The 19,489-nt window shown below is 35.9% G+C and overlaps 1 protein-coding gene across 2 annotated transcripts in view; it reads left to right on the top strand.

Moving 5' to 3' along the window:
• Positions 1–19,489, top strand: part of TPR (translocated promoter region, nuclear basket protein) — a 58,884-nt gene that overhangs the window by 14,053 nt on the left and 25,342 nt on the right. For both annotated transcript variants that reach the window (XM_039320616.1, XM_039320615.1), the window contains exons 13-27: positions 1,045–1,152; positions 2,097–2,323; positions 2,942–3,105; positions 5,172–5,305; positions 5,412–5,560; positions 7,287–7,449; positions 8,620–8,754; positions 9,399–9,539; positions 10,636–10,804; positions 11,842–12,008; positions 13,631–13,783; positions 15,966–16,082; positions 16,771–16,974; positions 17,083–17,267; positions 18,505–18,652. In XM_039320616.1, the coding sequence (XP_039176550.1) occupies positions 1,045–1,152; positions 2,097–2,323; positions 2,942–3,105; positions 5,172–5,305; positions 5,412–5,560; positions 7,287–7,449; positions 8,620–8,754; positions 9,399–9,539; positions 10,636–10,804; positions 11,842–12,008; positions 13,631–13,783; positions 15,966–16,082; positions 16,771–16,974; positions 17,083–17,267; positions 18,505–18,652 (2,364 nt within the window). The remainder of the gene's footprint in view (positions 1–1,044; positions 1,153–2,096; positions 2,324–2,941; positions 3,106–5,171; positions 5,306–5,411; positions 5,561–7,286; positions 7,450–8,619; positions 8,755–9,398; positions 9,540–10,635; positions 10,805–11,841; positions 12,009–13,630; positions 13,784–15,965; positions 16,083–16,770; positions 16,975–17,082; positions 17,268–18,504; positions 18,653–19,489) is intronic.

The raw sequence follows: 19,489 nt of genomic DNA, 5'->3' as shown, positions 1-19,489 counted from the left end.
AGCTGGAAACCTCTCCCTTTCCCCTCCGCATTGCTGGCTCAGGAATTCTGGGAGTTGAAGTCCACAAGTCATAAAAGAGCCAAGGTTGCCTACCCCTGGGTTAGATGGAACATACTCCTGTTTTAGAGTCTTCTCAAACTCTGAGGGCATTTTCTTTAGTTAGCTACATCCTTGCTATCTATATTCACCCCCACAACGTAAAGAACCATCTTGTCTAACGCTCTATAACTGTAAAGTGCTTTACGCATGCTGCTTCTCTCTTGGCATCCCACAAGCAATTTAAAATATATCTTCTGAATTTGATTACTATTATTTGAATCAGTCCATATATTTTATTAAGTTAAGGGGGTGTTATTTTATATTAGCTGCTTTGAGATGATTTTAGTGAACATTCGTATAATATAGTAAAAAAAGTAATGCTTATTTATTACAAAGAATAAACTTGTAAGCGATATTTGTCATAGCATACTGATTAGTAATAGTTGGGTTGACTGAGATGATGTTATGAAGACAGAAATATAACCACTTTCCCTATTAGCTATACAGGAGTGTGAACAGTTTACTTCTTTATATATTTGAGCAACTGTTATCATCAGGAGCCATTATTTTGGAATAATGGAGAGATTTAATTTGCTTGTTCTAATCTATAATATAGCATTTACAGAATATGTTTACTTTTTCGTTTTTTCTCTTTCTAAGAAAGTCAGTTAAACCAGCAGTCCCCAACCTTTCCGGCTCTGGGGATTGCCAGCAGAGGGGGGGAAGGGGATATTTTCCCATGCACACATGCTGCATGTGCAAATGGAATTTGGCACACTCTTCCATCGCTTGCGTGGCCCAGTTCCCAATGGGCGGTAGGCGGGGTTGTGGATCCCTGGATTAAACTGACCGTCATAAACCTATTTATTGCCTGGTCTGATACAAACATATATGTTAAGATCACATGAATCAATATTTTTCTTCTCTTTATTTTTTGCAAATACTAAGATTTTCAAAAGCATTGACCAATTTTCAGTTGTAGTCATGCTTAACTTTGGGTTGCAGGAAATCCAGCGCTTACAAGAAGAGGCTGATAAAGCAAACAAGCATGTTTCTGTCTTTGAAAGAGAGAATCAGAGGTTTGAAATTCAGGTCAAAGATCTTTCACAACAGGTTCGTTCTCTAGACCATTTCTTGTTGAATCACGTGATTTGAAAATGCAGGTGGTCCTTAACTTGCTACCCATCACTTAATTGAAGTTATAACAATACACACATCTATAAATGCTTTTTTATTGTAAACCTTTCATTCAGTAGTAAATGGGAACTGTTGAGCTCTTTAGTACAAGCTTTGTATATAATTCTACTCTCTGTTCTCTCCAGATGCCTTGTTAAAATAGACTTCCTGTATTCCATAGGACAGGGGTCTTCAAACTTGGCCCTTTTATGACTTGTGGATTCAACTCCCAGAATTCCTCAGCCAGGCACACTGGCTGAGGAATTCTGGGAGTTGAAGTCCACAAGTCATAAAAGGGCCAAGTTTGAAGACCCCTGCCCTAGGAGGAGGGTGAAACAGTAGATGAGCCCCTTGACTGAGCCAACCTGCCAATGGAATACAGTTCATCTAAACAAAAGAGGCTCGGAAAGGAGAAAGTAGACATGGAAAGAGAACGAAGCTTAGGAATGAAAAAAATCCTATTTTTTCTATCAGTTGATTCCTGACCTAAAGGAAAAATAACTGGAATAGTGAGATATTTGGTTATTCGAACTCAAGAATGAATAATCTATGGGCCATGTATAGCTCTCAGGCCTCCCATTAGCCTTCCACAGCTAGAATTCCCATTGTCAAATTTTGATAGCAAAAATGACTGAACGGTGGTATGATTTTGATCAGTTTGGAGATGGTTTTAAGGATGGATGTCAAAACCATCAAAAAAGAATGGAAGGTAGTTAGGATTTAATTATGCTAACTAAACATTCCTGAAACTTGACTAACTCTGAAAATGGGTTTGTGGGATAACAGATGATACCCTGTAAATTTGAAAGAATGGAGGATATGTATTTATTTGATGGCAGATAGAGTTCTACAGGGTGAATAATCTATTTTTCTGTTTGAAGATAAGAGTATTATTGATGGAGCTTGAAGAAGCCCGAGGTAATCATGTCATCCGTGATGAAGAAGTCAGTTCTGCAGACATCAGCAGCTCTTCTGAAGTAATAAGTCAGCGCCTGGTTTCCTACAGAAACATTGAAGAACTTCAGCAGCAGAATCAACGCCTCTTAATAGCTCTTCGAGAGCTGGGAGAGGCAAAGGAGAAAGAAGAACAAGAAACCACTTCTACCAAGTACGTTGCAGCTTTGGCAATGAATTTGGAACACCAAGATTTGGTGTCTAGAATCAAGGTTTATTATAATTTTATAAGAGCTGTCTAAATTAATCATGGTAAAATTTAGAATACATGTGAGTAACCCAGTTTTCAGGATCTCTTCCATTCATGTAAAAAAAACGGTAGCTTCATTGTAAGTCTTATATATTTTTAGTAACTTCTATACTCTATTTATTTATTTATTTATTTATTTATTTATTTATTTATTGAGAAGAATCAAGGGTCTTGGTTGCCTTCTCAGATCAAGCTTCAGATGCATGCTCACTGTTTCCTTCTTGTATCATAGCTGCAAACTTACACTTTTAGTTGAGTTTCAAAAAGATAGCATGAAGAAATATCGGCAGAAATGTTTGTTGAACATTTTCTCAATTTAGGTACTTCTCAGAAACTCTGTTCTGCCCATTTTATAAGCAAAAATCACAGTGTACTAGAGGAGTTCATATCTCTTCTTTAAATTTAGAATTCTACTAGTGCAATTTTATTCCTGTTTTTTTTATCATTCCTCCATAACTTCTATATATAACTTCTATATAACTTCTATATTTTAACATAAATAACCTTTTCTTGCCATGACAGGATTTCTGAGCTCCAGAATCAACTTGGAGAAGCTATAATTGAGCTAGAAAAGCTGCGTGAGGCACGGCACCATCAAATGCAGCTTGTAGAATCCATCGTTCGTCAGCGTGACATGTATCGGATTTTGCTGGCCCAAACTACTGGAGTTGCCATTCCATTGCAAGGTCAGAATTGGGCAGGGATGCAGGCTTTCTTTTATTGATGTTTTCTGAACTGCATCATGGCTTTGGGGGAAAAAATTCCTCTCTGGCCTTTTCATCATTAACAGCAGTTACAATGTAGATTTTTACTATGGGCTACCCTTACAGAATAAGTAGTACAGTGGCCTATGCTGGGCTCGTTGATCAGAAGCTAGGCAGTTCAAGACCAAGCACCATGTGATGGGGTGAGTTCCCATTCTTGTCCCAGGTCCTGTCCATCTAGCACTTTGAAAGCATAGAAATGAAAGTAGATAAATAGGTACCACATTGGTGGGAAGATAACTGTTCCCTGTGCTGTCATGCTGGCCACATGATCACGGAAGTGTCTTTAGACAACACTGGTTCTCTCAGCTAGGAAACAGAGATGAGTACTGCCCCCTAGAGTCGGACACAACTGACAGGGGAAACATTTATCTTTTTCTTTTCTTTTTTACTCTTACAGAAATAGAATAATAGAAATAATAATTGTTTATTTTTTAATTTGATTTCATTACTTTATCATTCTGAGAATTCTTAGAACTATAATGCAAAAGAGAATCAAAAAAAGCTGATCTAACTTTTTAGACTTCTTGCTGTTTCTTTGTTTTTGTGATGTTATTTTTACGGGGTTTTTTTACATGTTTGCATGAAAAGATGGAGCTTTGCTTGTTTGCGGTGGCCCAGTTGCTAGCATGTTGCAGACCGGTGCCAGTCCACCTCTGGTTTAAGCTATTATACATGTAGCTAAGTACTAGAATCTAATTAATCTTGTAAAATGAAGCAGGTCTAACCTAATTAGCACATGGATGGGAATCACTAGGAAATAACAAAGCTGCAAGCTAGACTGGAAGTTCAAATTCCATAGGAAAGCAAAGGCAAATTATTTCTGGTTTTTTGCCAAGAAAACTACATATGTCTATCAAGTCACCAGAAGTCAAGCTGGACTTTAGGAAGTGTTCCCTTTTTATTCTGTTGCATATTGTCATGGTGATAATTTTATCAAACTACTAGCTGTACCCAGCCACGCGTTGCTGTGGCTCAGTCTGGTTAAATGGAAAAGAAAGAAAAGAGAAAGCGCATGTTTGGAATATGTTTAATTTCACAATGTTTGTTCCATTGTCTGTGCAGATAGAGAGATTGTCTGAAATCGTAGCGTATGTTGCTTTTACGTTCAACAGATGGCGCTGTTTTTCAAAAAAAAGCATGTTTTAACCTGTCACAGGTGCGACATCTATATAATATAGGTATATAAAAGCACGTGCGTATTCGAATTCAACGTTGTGTCAAAATTTCAAAGCAATCGGTGAAGAACTTTCAGAGATTTAAGATTTTGAACAAACGAACATTTACATTTTTATTTATATATAGAAGATGGAGCAGGTTGAATTTAGTCTTTCTAGCTTTGAATGCCAGAGCTAATGAATATGTCACTACAGATAACATTTATGTAGAGGTACACAAGCCCATCAGAGATTGCTACCAAATGAATTTTAAATGTGACAGAAGAGATAAAGTATGAGATACATGAGTAGAGAGTAACTACATTAATTATATTTGATTCTCATTACATTTAGATATAAATAAATGAATCAAGATTTATTTTTTGTCTTGGCCTCCACCACTTTTTTTAAAAAAAATTGATGCTAGCATGTCTTTTGCCAACTAAAATGTTTGGCAAGCTCATGATCTGGCCCATGCATGAGACTGACAGCTAGCATGCTCAAGTGGTTTGATTGTTAGTCTAAAACAGTGTTTCTCAACCTTGACAATATTAAGGCATGTGGACTTCAACTCCCAGAATTCCACAGCCAGCATTGCTGGCTGTGGAATTCTGGGAGTTGAAGTCCACATGCCTTAAAATTGTCAAGGTTGAGAAACACTGGTCTAAAACAAGGGAGCTTGGGTTCAGTTCTTCAGCCAATTATAAATCTCTTTAGATCATCTTGCCTCAGGATTTCTCTTGCCTGACTTCAGTGGGATGTTGTGAGTTCAGGACACTGAACTCCATACAATCTCCATGGAGTTTTTTTTTTTTTCTTTGTATAATTTAGCTTCAAGCATCTTGCCTGAGGAACTGACATCAACCCCTAAACGCCTGTCAGGTTCCCTCCCTGCTTCAACTCCAACTTCAGTCCCAGTGATCGAGTCAACTGAAGCAGCAGAAGCAAAGGCTGCCCTTAAACAGGTATGGGTTTTTGCCTTTCACACGCTCACAAAATCAGACATGCTTTTATTCCATCTAGCCTTCTGTTCACCCCTCTACGGTTTTGTTTATTTCATGCACTTGACAGCTGCAGGAATTTTTTGAGAACTATAAGAAAGAAAAGGCAGAGAATGACAAGCTGCTGAATGAACAAAATGAGAAGCTTCAAGAACAGGTTACTGACTTGAAGTCACAGAATACAAAGATTTCTACGCAGCTTGAATTTGCCTCTAAGCGGTAAGCCAAAATCAGCAACACTCAGTAAAAGAAGTCCCTTCACAATTGATTTAGCATGTTTCGCTACTAATGAGAAAATTCCAGTTATCAATTTGCATATTTCTTGGATAAAATTTCTGATAATTGTGCATTTGATCAGTGTAGCATCAATAGTACTAGCAGTAACACTTAGACTTGTATAACCTTTCATAGTGTTTCACACCCCTCTCTAAACAGCTTACAGAGAATTTGGTTTCTCATTTTACCGACCTCGGAAGGATAGAAGGCTGAGTCAACCACGAGCCCCATCAAAATCAAACTGCAGGCTGTGGGCAGAATCAACCTGCAAAACTGCATTCCAATCACTGCACCACCAAAGCATTATCTAAGCTTTGGAACTGGGAATGCCATATGATTGGTTTTTATTGTTTCCACACACACCCCTCTCTATTATCCTTTTGGCTATACCTGCAGCTGCATGTTGGTGATGATGGTTAGTTTCAAGATACTGTTTTCAATATGAGATTGTATTTAACACACATGGATACACTGTGCCTAGAGAAAGGCCCATACCCATACCAAATAAATGTATATAAACAATTTGGATGGAAGTGGGAAAGGCTGAACAGTTCTCATTTATAGGATAGAATGCAGTTCTCTATAATGTCTGTCTCACCTATTTTCAATAAAGAAAAGAGTGGTTGAAATTTAAACCACAAGGCGAAAGCAGTATGCAGATCTGCTATTTCCAAATTTTGCTTAAAAGATATGCTAGTTCTGTGTCTGCACTAGTTAACAATCTTCATTTTCAGTGTTGTCTAGCTAAATTGTTTTTTTTCCCCTTGGAGTTTCTTTACAGTATTGTTATACTGTATAATGTAGACATGATGGGAAAAGATAGCAATGGATCATCAACTTTGGACCAAATAAATAAGAATTCCTTAGTCCTGCAGATTTCTATGCATTTGCTGAAATAATAAATTACTGCATTTAATTTTAAGATGTGTTTACTTAGTATCTGTTGCATATTATCAAATTGCTTTTATCTGATTTTTGCTTTCATACATTAGCAAATTACTATAAGTGGTTCCCATATTATAGATATAATTCTGAAATAATTAGTGGAGTAAATACTGAGAAAAAATTTGTTCAAGAATTTAGGATGTTGCCTAAATGACGAATACGTCATTTCTGAATTCAGAGTAGCAGGCTTTAAGTATTCTCAAACACTAAAGTGACCCACATTCAAAATATTTTAATGAAGCTAGAATAGAGTTTGTGGGTGCATGTGTGTGCGCACCATTCCCTCTAACCCCCCTCTAGTCCCCCTCAAAAAAGAACACCTCAGATTATCTGAATGAACTTGGAGATTGGGTATGACTACAGAGGGGAAAAAAAGAAATGGAAGAGGGATTTATTTATTCATTTATTTCATATATAAATACTTTATAAATAATTTAATAAATTTTATCATAATAAACTACTCTGCTATTACTAGAATGGTTGAAACCATGAATAGAAAACATTCCCCATTATAACATTTTTAAATCATTAAAAATGCCCATTTATTTATTTATTTATAAAATTTATAGGCTGCCCATCTTACCTCAGAACCTTCCAAAAAAATTTCTTACCCTTGTTTGCTACCTATACATTTGAATAAGACTTTTTGTTCTGATTTTCCCCTTTGCTTTTGTTACATCAATTTCAATGGAACAAAACCTTCCTGGTTTTCATCCTGGTGAAGTTATGAGATGTTGCAAGATAACGTAGAGGGATATCGGCGAGAGATCACATCACTGCATGAGAAAATTCAAAAGCTGTCAGCAACTACTCAGAAGCAAGAACAGATCATCAACGCAATGACTCAAGAATTAAGAGGAGCCAATGAAAAATTAACGGTCGCAGAGGTGATTTGTTAATGGCTATTTTTTACATTATTGTTTATTTTGTAATGGCAAAGACTTCAAATAAGCCTCTTTTAATTTTATCACAATTTGGAGGACATGTTTTGTTTTGGCTATGGAGGAATCTAAGGATTGAAATACATTTTTTCTGCAGCAGACTTAATTGGATGGACCATCCAATTAATATCTGTGGCTTAGGGTAGAACTGTGGTGCTCTCTGAGCTTGATTGTTTGCTTACATTACCCAAGTAAGTAACATCATTAGTGATGTTACTGCTGTTTTGATCAATAATTTGGATCCAGTGCATAGACATTTGGCCCAAGAGATCCAGCTGCAAATCTCCTTTCTGCCATGAAAAGTCTTAAGAATATCTGAAAGGGCAACTTGTACATGTGCAATATCAAAGTTGATGACAAATGAAGTTTGTCTATACTTGCAGACTGCTCTCAGGTCTACATTGTAGTTGCCCCAAATGTTTTAAAAGGAATTCTCTTTGGAGCCAAAAGCCTTAACTGCTTTGCTTCCTTTTTAGATCTTGAAAATGTAACTCTTTGAACATACCTTTAAACACAGATCATTTTAATTATTCTAACTATTTTTAATATTTTTAGTAATTGGTATGGTTGTAGGTTTTCTTTGAAACAGCTTAAGAGTAAACAATATATATTCTTAAAAGTAAGAGTAATACATAAGCCAAATTCGAATTTGGAAGTAATGTGAAATAAATATACAAGCATAATAAAATAGGCTTATCGTTACTTTTCATTAAGCTGACATTCTTTGGAATATTGGCTTGTTTGTACAATGTTATTATACTTGCTGATTTGTTCCTACCTGGCTCTTTCTAAAGTTTCTGTAAGTCTGATTTGTTGGAAAGAAGCAAGATAGATTCCTTTAAAAATATCAGAGACAAATAACCAAGTGGAAGGCGTATAATGACTTCATGTGATGCCATACCCTTTCTAGAATTACATTTATCTGTTATCTTCTACAGAATTGTTTACATCTTCCTACCATTATACCCCCCAAATTAGAAATAATAAAGGAACATCTAATTAATCATGAGTTGATTGATCCACTTTAACTTGATGTATTCAGATGTTGAACAGTGAATTTGGATTTAAAATACTACATGGATTGAATTAATGTAAGATGAAATATCTCTTTCTAAGGTGAGAACAGAGAATTTGAAAAAAGAAAAAGATATTTTAAAAATGGCCGAAGTTCGTTTGACTCAGCAAAAAGAATCTTTAATAGCAGAACATAGAGGACAAAATCTGCTCCTTACTAATCTGCAATCTATTCAGGTATGTTCAGTTGTTTTGCATTATTTTTTTCTCCCTATTCTCCTCAAAAATGTTTCTTAACCTTGGTGACTTTCAAGACCCTGGGAGTTCACATCCCAGAACTCTGGGAATTGGAATCTACATATCTTAAAGTTGCTGTGATAGAAGAAACACTGTAAAGATATGGACCAAAAACCTCCTGAAGCATCATTTGTCATAGTTCCGACTTATATTTTGAGGCATTGCTTACCTTAAAGAATCTTTATTTGAGTAGCATAGCATCCGCACTAACACAGTGGAAGCCAAAAACTGGATTCTCCTCCCCTGAGCACATAGTATCAAAGCACAATTCCCTCCTCCAATTAACAGTCATAAATCACATTTTCCAATTAGTTTGAAATGCAGACTCTCCCTCCAGTTCTCCAGCCCACCAATTCTTATCATCTCTTATTTCATTAACCATGGTTCCTCCTCTAAAAGTAAAACATAAGAAGAAAATGATTGCATCTCTAACTGCTGTCAAAGCAAAAACATCCAATGTTAGCAGCATTGACATCATTAAGTGCTACATGCTACTGATCTGTAATGCTGTTATTGGTTATGTTTGGTAAATATGAGCAAGATTTGGCAAAATACTACATATTAAAATGTATTTTACTTACCAGGTAATTTTGGAAAAGGGAGAGACAGAAACTCGACAGAGGCTCAATAATCAAATTGAGAAATTGGAAAGAGAAATAGCCCAGCTGAAGAAAAAACTGGAAAATGAGGTGGAGCAAAGACACACACTTTCCAAAAATCAGGATGTAAGTATTAGAAACTGAAGGAATTAGATGTTCATATGACTTTCTGAGCAATCATTTTTAATAGGAAGCCATCTTGTCATTTATAATTCAAGATACTATAAATTCCTTATTTGGAAGTTTATTTAAGTCCTGGAGGACTGGTTTGGTTTCTTAAGAGTATACAAATGGTAAAACAAAAAGCCAAAGATTCCTTACAGCTATTTTGATTTTATTCAACAAAAGGAATATATATTTTTTTTAAAAAATAATTAAATGAATTTAATTTGATGCAGATTTAAGTGAACACATTTAAAACATCTTTCCATCACAATGCTGACATATGAACCTCTTGCTAAGAGGATGAGCAGAGAAAGTTTGTTTACGGAATAGAAAAGATTAAAATAACTATTTGCATTTGGAATTATCCCACTTTTTTTGGGATGGAGGCGTATTAGTGGATCTCCGACATGACTGAGTTCTGGCACAGGTAGTAGATATTTTGATCATCCCTGCCAGCAGTAGGATTTTTTTCCCTGCTTCCACTTCTGTTCTATTTGTCATCTGGCATCATAGGTAAGGCAGGATCATGCCAAGACACATTATGTACACTGTACTTGTGATGTTGCATATTGTGATCATCTTGTAAAAGGATTCATTGTATCTGAGCTAGTATATTTCTATTGACTTCCAGCCCTTCATGGGCTGCTGTAGAATCATATGTTTTTCTCCTGCCTTTCCATTCCCTTTCCTTAAGAGAGCCAGGGATTTACAACAGCATTCTCTAGCCCAAGGTTTTATGCCAGTGGGAGACAAGATAATATTCTCTAGATGTTTTGAATTCTAAGTCTTGTAGTGCTTTTATATCAGTGGGTGGATGCAGTGTTTTGTACCACACAAGTTATCACATGGGCAGAAAGAATTTCAACTCTTTTATATTTTGGAGTAAGAAGTTTTTAATATTTATTTAGCAATGAAAAGGTGATAAGTTTAAATGTTCTGTTTTGAGAGAAAAAGCCAAAACAATCTTGATATTTAAGTAAAGAGTGTGCTTTCAGCTATTTTCTCGGAAATTGAGGTGTGGTGCTTTGAAGTAAAGTACTATAATGTTCCTTCTCAGATTCACCTCTTGGATGCTAAAAGACAGTGTGAAACTGAAGTGAATTTTCATGCTAACACCAAAGAACTGCTGAAGAATGCTCAAAAGGAAATAGCAGCGTTAAGGCAGCAGCTCCACAATATGGAAGCTCAAATAGCTTCTCAGTCATTGCAGAGAGCTGCTGGCCAAGGTAAGGGTACCCAATGTGAATACACGGGGAGAAGAACCTTAGCAGAATGAGCAGAATTCAGTGTGCCAGAAATATTTTGAAGAAGTTAAATATAAGGCTTGCACGATGCAGTTTTCTGAGGGATTTTTAATATATCTTCTAAATGGTGCAATTCAGATTTAATTTGTTTTAATGTTGGCCCCAAATGACAATTGGTGGAGTGTAAAGTCCTAAGCCAAGTATGTGCAAGTCATTCAAAGATAAGGAAAAATATACAGATATTCTTCTCTTAACAATAGTAATTAGGACTAGAATTTTCATTGCCAAGTGACATGGTCCTAACGTGTGTTGTTTAACAATGGCAATTGCAGCTCTTGTGCAATTTGCTCATTAAGCAAATTGACATGGTTCGTAAAGTGGTCCCCATTTGCAGATGCCTGCCAGCTTCCCCGTTAACTTTCCTTGTAGGAAGCTGGCAAAAAAGGTTGCAAATGGCGATCATAGAACACTGCAAAGTAATTGTGAGCTGGGCCCCCAGTGCCTGAATTGTGATCATGTGACCATGGGGACCAGTCACAAGTCCCCCTCATTCAGCGCTGTTATAAATTTGAATGGTTGCTGAATGAGTGGTTGTTAAGTAGGGACCCCCTGTATACTGTTTTGTGGAGGTTGAAGATATTGCAGTAGGCAGAGCATTGTTGAACAGGCAAAGCTATAGCCTATGCATGGTAGATTGACATCTGCCAATTTTCCTGGTTTGCGGGGATGGGAGAGTATCTTTTTTTGTTTACAAGCTGCAAATCAGTTTCTGGCTTTGTATGATGAGTGAAATGGCTACAGCTGATTTTATCTGTTTGCCAGCTTTAAAAGCCCTTAAATTTCAAAACCTCCTTTGTTGATAGTAAGTCATTCTTTTATGTTAAAAAAAAACCTGTGAATAAATATTGAAAGTTATAAATCAGTTGAGAAAAGATTATTTTTGGACTCAAAATGTACTACAGATGCGCTATAGATTCAGTTCATAAATCCTTATTTAATAATTGCTTCTAAATTTTTAGGCCAATCTAGTGTTGGAGAGGATGTGGATGATCTTGTAAGTCGATTGAGGCAATCTGATGACCAAATTAATGATTTGAAGGAGAGGCTAAAGACTGCCACAAGTAATGTGGAGCAGTACCGTACGATGGTTGTGAGCCTTGAAGAATCCCTTAACAAAGAAAAGCAGGTAACCTATTTTTAATATTATCCACTAAATATAATTTAGCTATGGAACTATGTTTTCATGATGAAATTCCACATGAAAATCTTTTCATCGGGACCTGTAACAAGACAAAAGTATTCCATTTAAGGTTCGAAAGACCACTTTTTGTCCCCTACATCTGATCCTAGACAAATTTGGGAATAAATGGCTGTGACCAGGGTTGGTTCAGTCTTTATTAAGTTATTCCAATATTCTTTTATGGAGAAGTATTTCTGAACAATTTCAGAATGTTGTAGCCAGATTGCCAGCTAATGAAAGGTTTCCTGGTCATATCATCTATATTTTGTTTCAGTAATACTGAAGGCCAGTTTGCTTTCAGATGAAATTCAGAACCTTAGTCTTTGTTCTTTGCAAGCTTTAAGCTAGAACTAGCCAATCCTTGGTGGACCAGGAAGTTTACTTAGTTTGGCAGGAGGAAGAATGGAACGATCAAGTCTTTCAGTAGTTGGTTAATGTAAAGTAGCTGGTAGAATATCTGACACATGGATTGGGCTGGCATTTTTGGCTGTTTTTTCCCCTTGATTTGGAAGATGGATAGGGTTTCTTTATTTAACGGATTAAGCCTACTTTAGTCTTGAACCATGGTTCACATGTATTTTATCACCTCAGAATATCAAGTAACAGTTATTCATTGGTCAGAAAGGCTTTTGAAAATACAAAGCAAGCACTTGGAGAAGCTGGGTTTGCCCACCTGTACTGTAAAAAAATTGATATATCGAGAACACATGTTTTTTCATACATCAAGACACTTTTTTTCATCCACTTAACCCTTTGTCTTTTCGTATTTCATTTGAAAACACAACAAATGGTAAAGAAGGACAGTCAGTTTGACTTTAAAGTGTATTTCCAAAATGATCTGTATTTCTCTTGCTAAAGCAAAATGCTTCCATTTTTTTAAGGCTTTGGATTAAATTAATTGTTTTGCTCTAAATTTTTGACTGGTTAATTATTCTGTTTGGTTCTTTTCAACATTGCTTTTCAGAATGTAGTAGGCCATCTTGATAGCAATTAACAAATAAATAAGATGTGAATGTTTCGTGCCAAAATTGCTGTATGTCCTGTAAACTGGTTTAACTTCATTAGATGTAATCCCTTGTAAGATATATATGCTCTCTGAATGCCTGCTGTAGTGTATGCATTGCCTAAGAAAAAATAAAAAGATTTAAGTTTTCATAAGAGGTGGCTGACTTCATCAGATGCTGTAATATGCCTAACCTTTATATTTCTCTTTCTATTTTTCGTTGATTGAGTAAGATGAATCAGTTGAAACAATATATTTTCAAAATGGGATAAGTGGTAATGCTTTGAGGGCATTGCCTTTCTCCAAATATTTTATTTATTTAGGTATTTGACTTGTCTTTGGAACTTTAAAGCTCGCTATTATTCCATTCATGTTTTTCAGACTTGTTTTATACTTGAAAAATATTCCTCGGGCTATGAATAGACTAGCTGTTAAGTCAATTTGGACTACAGAATTGTCTTTAAGATACATATATTACACTTTCCATGCTGAAGAAACAAGCAATACAATTGCAATGATGCATGACTCTTAATATACTCTTATCTTGATTTTATTTGCTGTGTAGGTGACTGAAGAGGTTCGGGCCACTGTTGAGGCTCGCTTGAAAGAGTCCTCAGAGTATCATTCCCAGCTAGAGAAGAAACTAATGGAGGCTGAGAAAGAAAAACAGGAGCTTCAAGATGAAAAACGTAAAGCCATAGAAAACATGGAACAACAGGTATAACAACATGATTCTTTTCTGCCTCAGACTTTCTTGTTATTGTGCATAACAAAAAAGAAAAGTAGCACAGGGACAACATATAAGTTGCTCTGCTTTTATTTGTCATCCTGTACATTTTGTATTATGTTCTTACAAAGAATTGCAGAAGAACTGAAAATTAAGCACTTTGTTGCTCGTCTAGCACAATTAAGATAAAACTTGAAATAATTTTCAAATTTTTAACAATTTCAAACATTCCTCCAAAACATTTTCTTTAGAAATCATGTTACAAAATGCAACTGATTCTCTTCTTTGATGGAAAACTCTAATCCAGGGAAGCTTTCTGTCAGAAGAATGAGGGAAGTAAAATTGCTGTAATTTCAGCTGGGAGATTTTGGAAGCTATGGAGATTTAGAATGGGAAGAATGGTTTAATGCAGAATTATTTCCCACACTGTTCTATCAGCATCAGCTGAATGCGGTTATTTGAATATAAATAGGTTAGCAATTGGAATTAAAATTCCTGAATATAGGAGTTGTAGACATGGAATTGCAGGGTTAAAATACTGGATCCATACATTTGCATCATCTGATATGATTCATTCATATTATGTTCTCTTTCTGAAATTTTCTCTGTCTACCACTCTATCTCTGTTTCTCTTGCCAGAATCAATATCTTTGTATCTCTATCTTTGTTTTTGGGGGTCAAAGACTTTGCCTCTGGATTTTTGAGTATGTCTGGGATTGTATATAGCTGGTTAAGGGTTAAGTAGCTTGGTAAAAGAACATCCAAAATTAAAAAAAAGTTTTTAAAAGCTAGTCATGGTTTCTTTCTCTTGTTTGCTTTCCAGATTATCCATAATTAAAACATATATAATTTTAATTTACTCATTAAAATTTGTGGCAGCAGAGAAAGGCTGCACAAAAGGATTTAGAGACCCAGATACTTTTTATCTGCAGTTTGTGTTCCTCTACTTTTTAGCTTATGGAAGAGTAGAAAAATTCAGTCAATGGTGGCTTCAGTCATTGTGTGTTCAAAGGTCTAAGGATTATAGGAAAACTTGTATTTCTGTGTTGTTAAGAATATCTAGTATTGGATTTCACTTTCCATCTGTCTGCTTCTCCTGGAGCTTGATCTTTTACAGATCAGAAATCTGGTGTGAGAAAAGCCAAATTGAAGTACGGTATGCTGAAGGGTTAGCAAATAGTTGGTTGTAGATATGGAAAAGCATAAATGTCTCTTGATACACTTTTAGCCTGATAGTTTGCAGGCAGGGAGAATCTTAAAAGTTTTTAGATTCCTCTATAACTGCATTAAGAATGGGACTATCTTCAGGCAGAAATGTATTAAGGATATTTATTTAGTAAGGAGTTTTATTGTCTAAAGTGCTGCAAATACTTAACCTTAAGTCCAGGACATTTTTTAAAAATATGTTTTATTGGGGTTTTTTTTTTTTTTTACATATCACCATCAGTATTTGGTAAACTGTGTGTTGTCCGGATTTGTATTTACAAATAATATCAATTAGTTTCCATAGTTCCATATTCCACATAGTAGTTTTCCTTGATTTTCTCTTCTTTCAATAATATTTTCTTTTATCAACCTTAAATTAGTACATTTCTTGATAATTTTAGAAGATAACAATTAAATATCTACAAATATCCTCCACCTCATTATTAAGCTCCTTTTCTAATTAATCATCTAGATCACATTGTCATAGATCCTGTTTTTAGAGTTCTCATTTAAATTTATTTTCCCCACAATATTCAAAAGAAAACATTTTTACCAGTTAAAACTTTCTTAAGAGTTAATTACACTTATATATTGAAGTCTTTTTCCTCATATGAACCATCCCAACACTTATATTTTTCATATCTTGAAACAGAAAGAACAAAGGACAGAAATAATATACTGTCTTAAAAAAAACTTATCTGTCTTAAAGTAGAATACATTTATAATCAATGTTTCATTTTTTAAGCATATTCAAGTCTTCAAAATCCATTATATTTAAGTATTTAGTACATTTCCCTCATATAAATCATCCCAAACATTTTTATATTTCTCATATCATAGGCAAAAAATACTATATTGCTTAAGGATCAGGACATTTTTATCACTATTATTTTAAAACCTAGATCTATACTATTTTTTTAGATAAGCATTTAAAAAAATATATTGATCCTTGATGCTTTATTTATAGCTTTCCGAGTTAAAGAAAAACCTCTCCAATATGAAGTCTGAACTTCAGGAAGCTCTCCAGAGAGCAAACACAGCCCTCAGCAATGAACAACAAGCTAAACGGGACTGCCAAGAGCAAGTAAGGTTCTAAAATGTTGGCAGACATTTGCAGTTGAGTTAGGTATCGGTTAAATTGGGTAGATCGATTAGAGTCGCTTTTGCATGTCAGTAATAAGTGTGTATCAATTATGAAGAAGGCATTCTAACACTAATTTTTCCCATTTCACAGAAGATGTTTCAAAATTAAATGCTCTTGTTATTGTTGCTGTTCTGTGATTTGGAAAGATTTTTTTTTCTTGAGAGTCTAAAAGAGATTTAGTACATCATCTTTTATTACTACCCACATATCCCTAATAAATCAACAGGGGGCTTTTTGGCCACCCGTTATGTTTTCATACACATAATTCAGCGGTGATATAATATGCATGGGATGCACATAGAACACTGGGCCGCAACTTGTACATTAAGTTTCTGGGAGTATCCACCTATATATTATTTCTGTTTTGATATTGTTCTCTGTATACTTTTCTTGAATAATACTGAACCCCATTATTTTCTCCTAATGTAACATTTATGTCAAAATTTTTAGGGGAACATTCATGGTGAACTTGGTGTGACTCATGGTGATTTTGTTTTCTGCATAGATATACAGTATTTGTATTTCACTTAGCAAGTATAAAGCTCTTATTTAGGAAGCAAGCATATGCAAAATAAATCATTGAATTTGTTACAAACTCTGAAGCAACGATCATTCTGGCTTCTTATAGGCAAAGATAGCTGCTGAAGCTCAAAGTAAATATGAACGGGAGCTGATGCTTCATTCTTCTGATGTTGAAGCTTTACAAGCTGTCAAGGAGCAAGTTGCAAAGAATTCCACAATAAAGCAGCAATTAGAGGAAGCAGCCCAAAAAGCAGAATCCACCTTGCGAGAAAGCAAAGCTTCATGGGAAGAGCGAGAAAGAGCATTAAAGGTACTGAGTCTAATAATCTATGACAGGTTTTATGACTGCATCTAGTCTTTGAATTCAGATTTATTTGTTTCAGTTTCTGGGATGATCAGTTTTGATCTTCTCTCCTAGGATGAAGCTTCTAAGCTTGCATCTCGCTGTGAAGACTTAGAGAAACAAAGCCAACTGTTGCACGAACAGCTGGAAACTCTGAGCAACAAGATGATGGCTTCAATGAAGGAAGGCGTGCCAGGAGCCCTGAATGTGTCTCTCAGTGAAGAAGGAAAATCACAAGAGCAAATGGTAGAAATTATCAGGTATTGCTGTGTTCAGTTTGTTGATCTAATAAGTTTTGATTAATGCTTGCATGGTACCTGCATACATTTTGCAGTTCACTTTGCATGCAGTATGTGAAACATTGAACATGAAAATATATTAGGACCAGTGCAACTGTTAGAAGGCCCGTGCTAGTAAACAAATAGGAGCACCATGATTGTCTGCACCTTCTTTGTCTTGAATTTTTACCCTGTATGTTCTCTGCCCTATTTATCTACTGTGTGATAATAGAACAGAACAGAACAACAGAGTTGGAAGGGACCTTGGAGGTCTTCTAGTCCAACCCCCTGCTAAGGCAGGAACTCTATACCATTTCAGACAAATGATTATCCAGTCTCTTCTTAAAAACTTCCAGTGTTGAAGCATTCACAACTTCTGGAGGCAAGTTGTTCCACTGATTAATTGTCCTAACTGTCAGGAAAATTCTTCTTAGTCCTAGGTTGCTTCTCTCCTTGATTAGTTTCCATCCGTTGCTTCTTGTCCTGCCTTCAGGTGCTTTGGAGAATAGCTTGATTCCCTCTTTGTGACAAACCCTGAGATATTGGAACACTGCTATCATGTCCCCCCTCGTCCTTCTCTTCATTAAACTAGACATACCCAATTCCAGCAACCATTCTTCATATGTTTTAACCTCCAGTCTCCTGACCATCTTTGTTGCTCTTCTCTCCACTTTTTCTAGAGTCAACATCTTTTTTACATGGTGGTGACCAAAACTGGATGCAATATTCCAAATGTGGCCTTACCAAGGCATTACAAAGTGGTACTAACACTTCACATGATCTTGATTTTACCCCTCTGTTAATGCAGCCTAGAACCGTGTTGGCTTTTTTGGCAGCTGCTGATCATAGGGAACTATGTTTAAGAGATGAATCCAAGTTCCCACTCAAAATCTAGTTTTTATATCTTATTTGAGGTTTGACTGTCTCATGTACATATATACCCATTGATGCAAGCTGCCCAGGACTGGGAGCACAATCAGACATTTATTCTTCATTCCAAAATAATGATGCCATATTCAGATCTAGAGTGCGATGGTGCCCACACTAAATCCCAGTTTTGGTGAATGACACACCTGGCTTCCTTCTAGAGGTCTACATTTAAATTTCAATATTTTAATTTTAAATATCTCAATGTTTTTAGCTTTGTGGACCAGAAAAACCATCAAGACTTATTTTGGACAGCTATAAATTTAACTAGGATTTTTTTTCCCTACGTCAGGTTTATCCGCAGAGAAAAGGAGATTGCAGAAACTCGATTTGAGGTGGCACAAGTAGAAAGCTTACGCTACCGCCAGCAGGTGGAACATTTAGAAAAAGAGCTGCATGAGCTGCAGCAAAGTCTGAATGCAGAGAGGGAGAAAGTACAAGTATGTATCCACACATTCCTTCTTATCGTTTTTTTTTTTATGATTGTTCTGAGTCAACCAACAAACGTTACAACTTTTTGTAAGACCACAGTTTTCAAGAAATATTGCTTTAATAATATCTAGACCAGGGGTCTTCAAGCTTGGTCCTTTTATGACTTGTGGACTTCAACTCCCAGAATTCCTCAGCCAGACATGCTGGCTGAGGAATTCTGGGAGTTGAAGTCCACAAGTCATAAAAGGGTCAAGTTTGAAGACCCCTGGTCTAGACAATACCACTGACTTTGTTTAAGGGGATTCTCAGTTATCCCAAAGGTGCTTTTTTTCAAGAGGCTACTGGACTTTCTTGTTTTTCTTGGAAGATGTTTCACTTCTCATCCAAGAAGTTTCTTCAGCTCTGAAGAAACTTCTGGGATGAGAAGAAAACGTGTTCAAAAAAAAACAAGAAAGTCCAGTTGCTGCCTCTTGAAAAAGCACCTTTGGGACTATCACTGACTTGTTTTCAGAAATGCTACTTTTGCTACATAAAAGAATTCCAGATTACGCAAACATGAAAAACTCAATTAATGGTTCTCTGAAAAATCATGAGGAATTCTGGGAGTTGAAGTCCACGAGTCATAAAAGAGCCAAGGTTGCCTACCCCTGGTATAGAATAATGGTAAAACCCAATGTGCCTGGTTGACATATAATAGTTGGATATGAACATGAGTATACAAATGTCCTAAAAGTTTTGTTACTAACGTAAGATTCTGTGGCAGAAAATGCATGCTATGTAAAGGAGAATATACTGTACTTTCTGGCGTATAAGACGACTTTCGAAAGCGTTGAAATCGGCGCCAA

The sequence above is a fragment of the Crotalus tigris genome, unplaced genomic scaffold (genome assembly GCF_016545835.1).
Source record: "Crotalus tigris isolate CLP2741 ecotype Arizona unplaced genomic scaffold, ASM1654583v1 scf7180000023662.225785, whole genome shotgun sequence".
Lineage (NCBI taxonomy): Eukaryota > Metazoa > Chordata > Lepidosauria > Squamata > Viperidae > Crotalus > Crotalus tigris.
The sequence above is the reverse complement of the archived record's forward strand: the minus strand, read 5'-3'. Positions and strand labels throughout refer to the sequence as shown.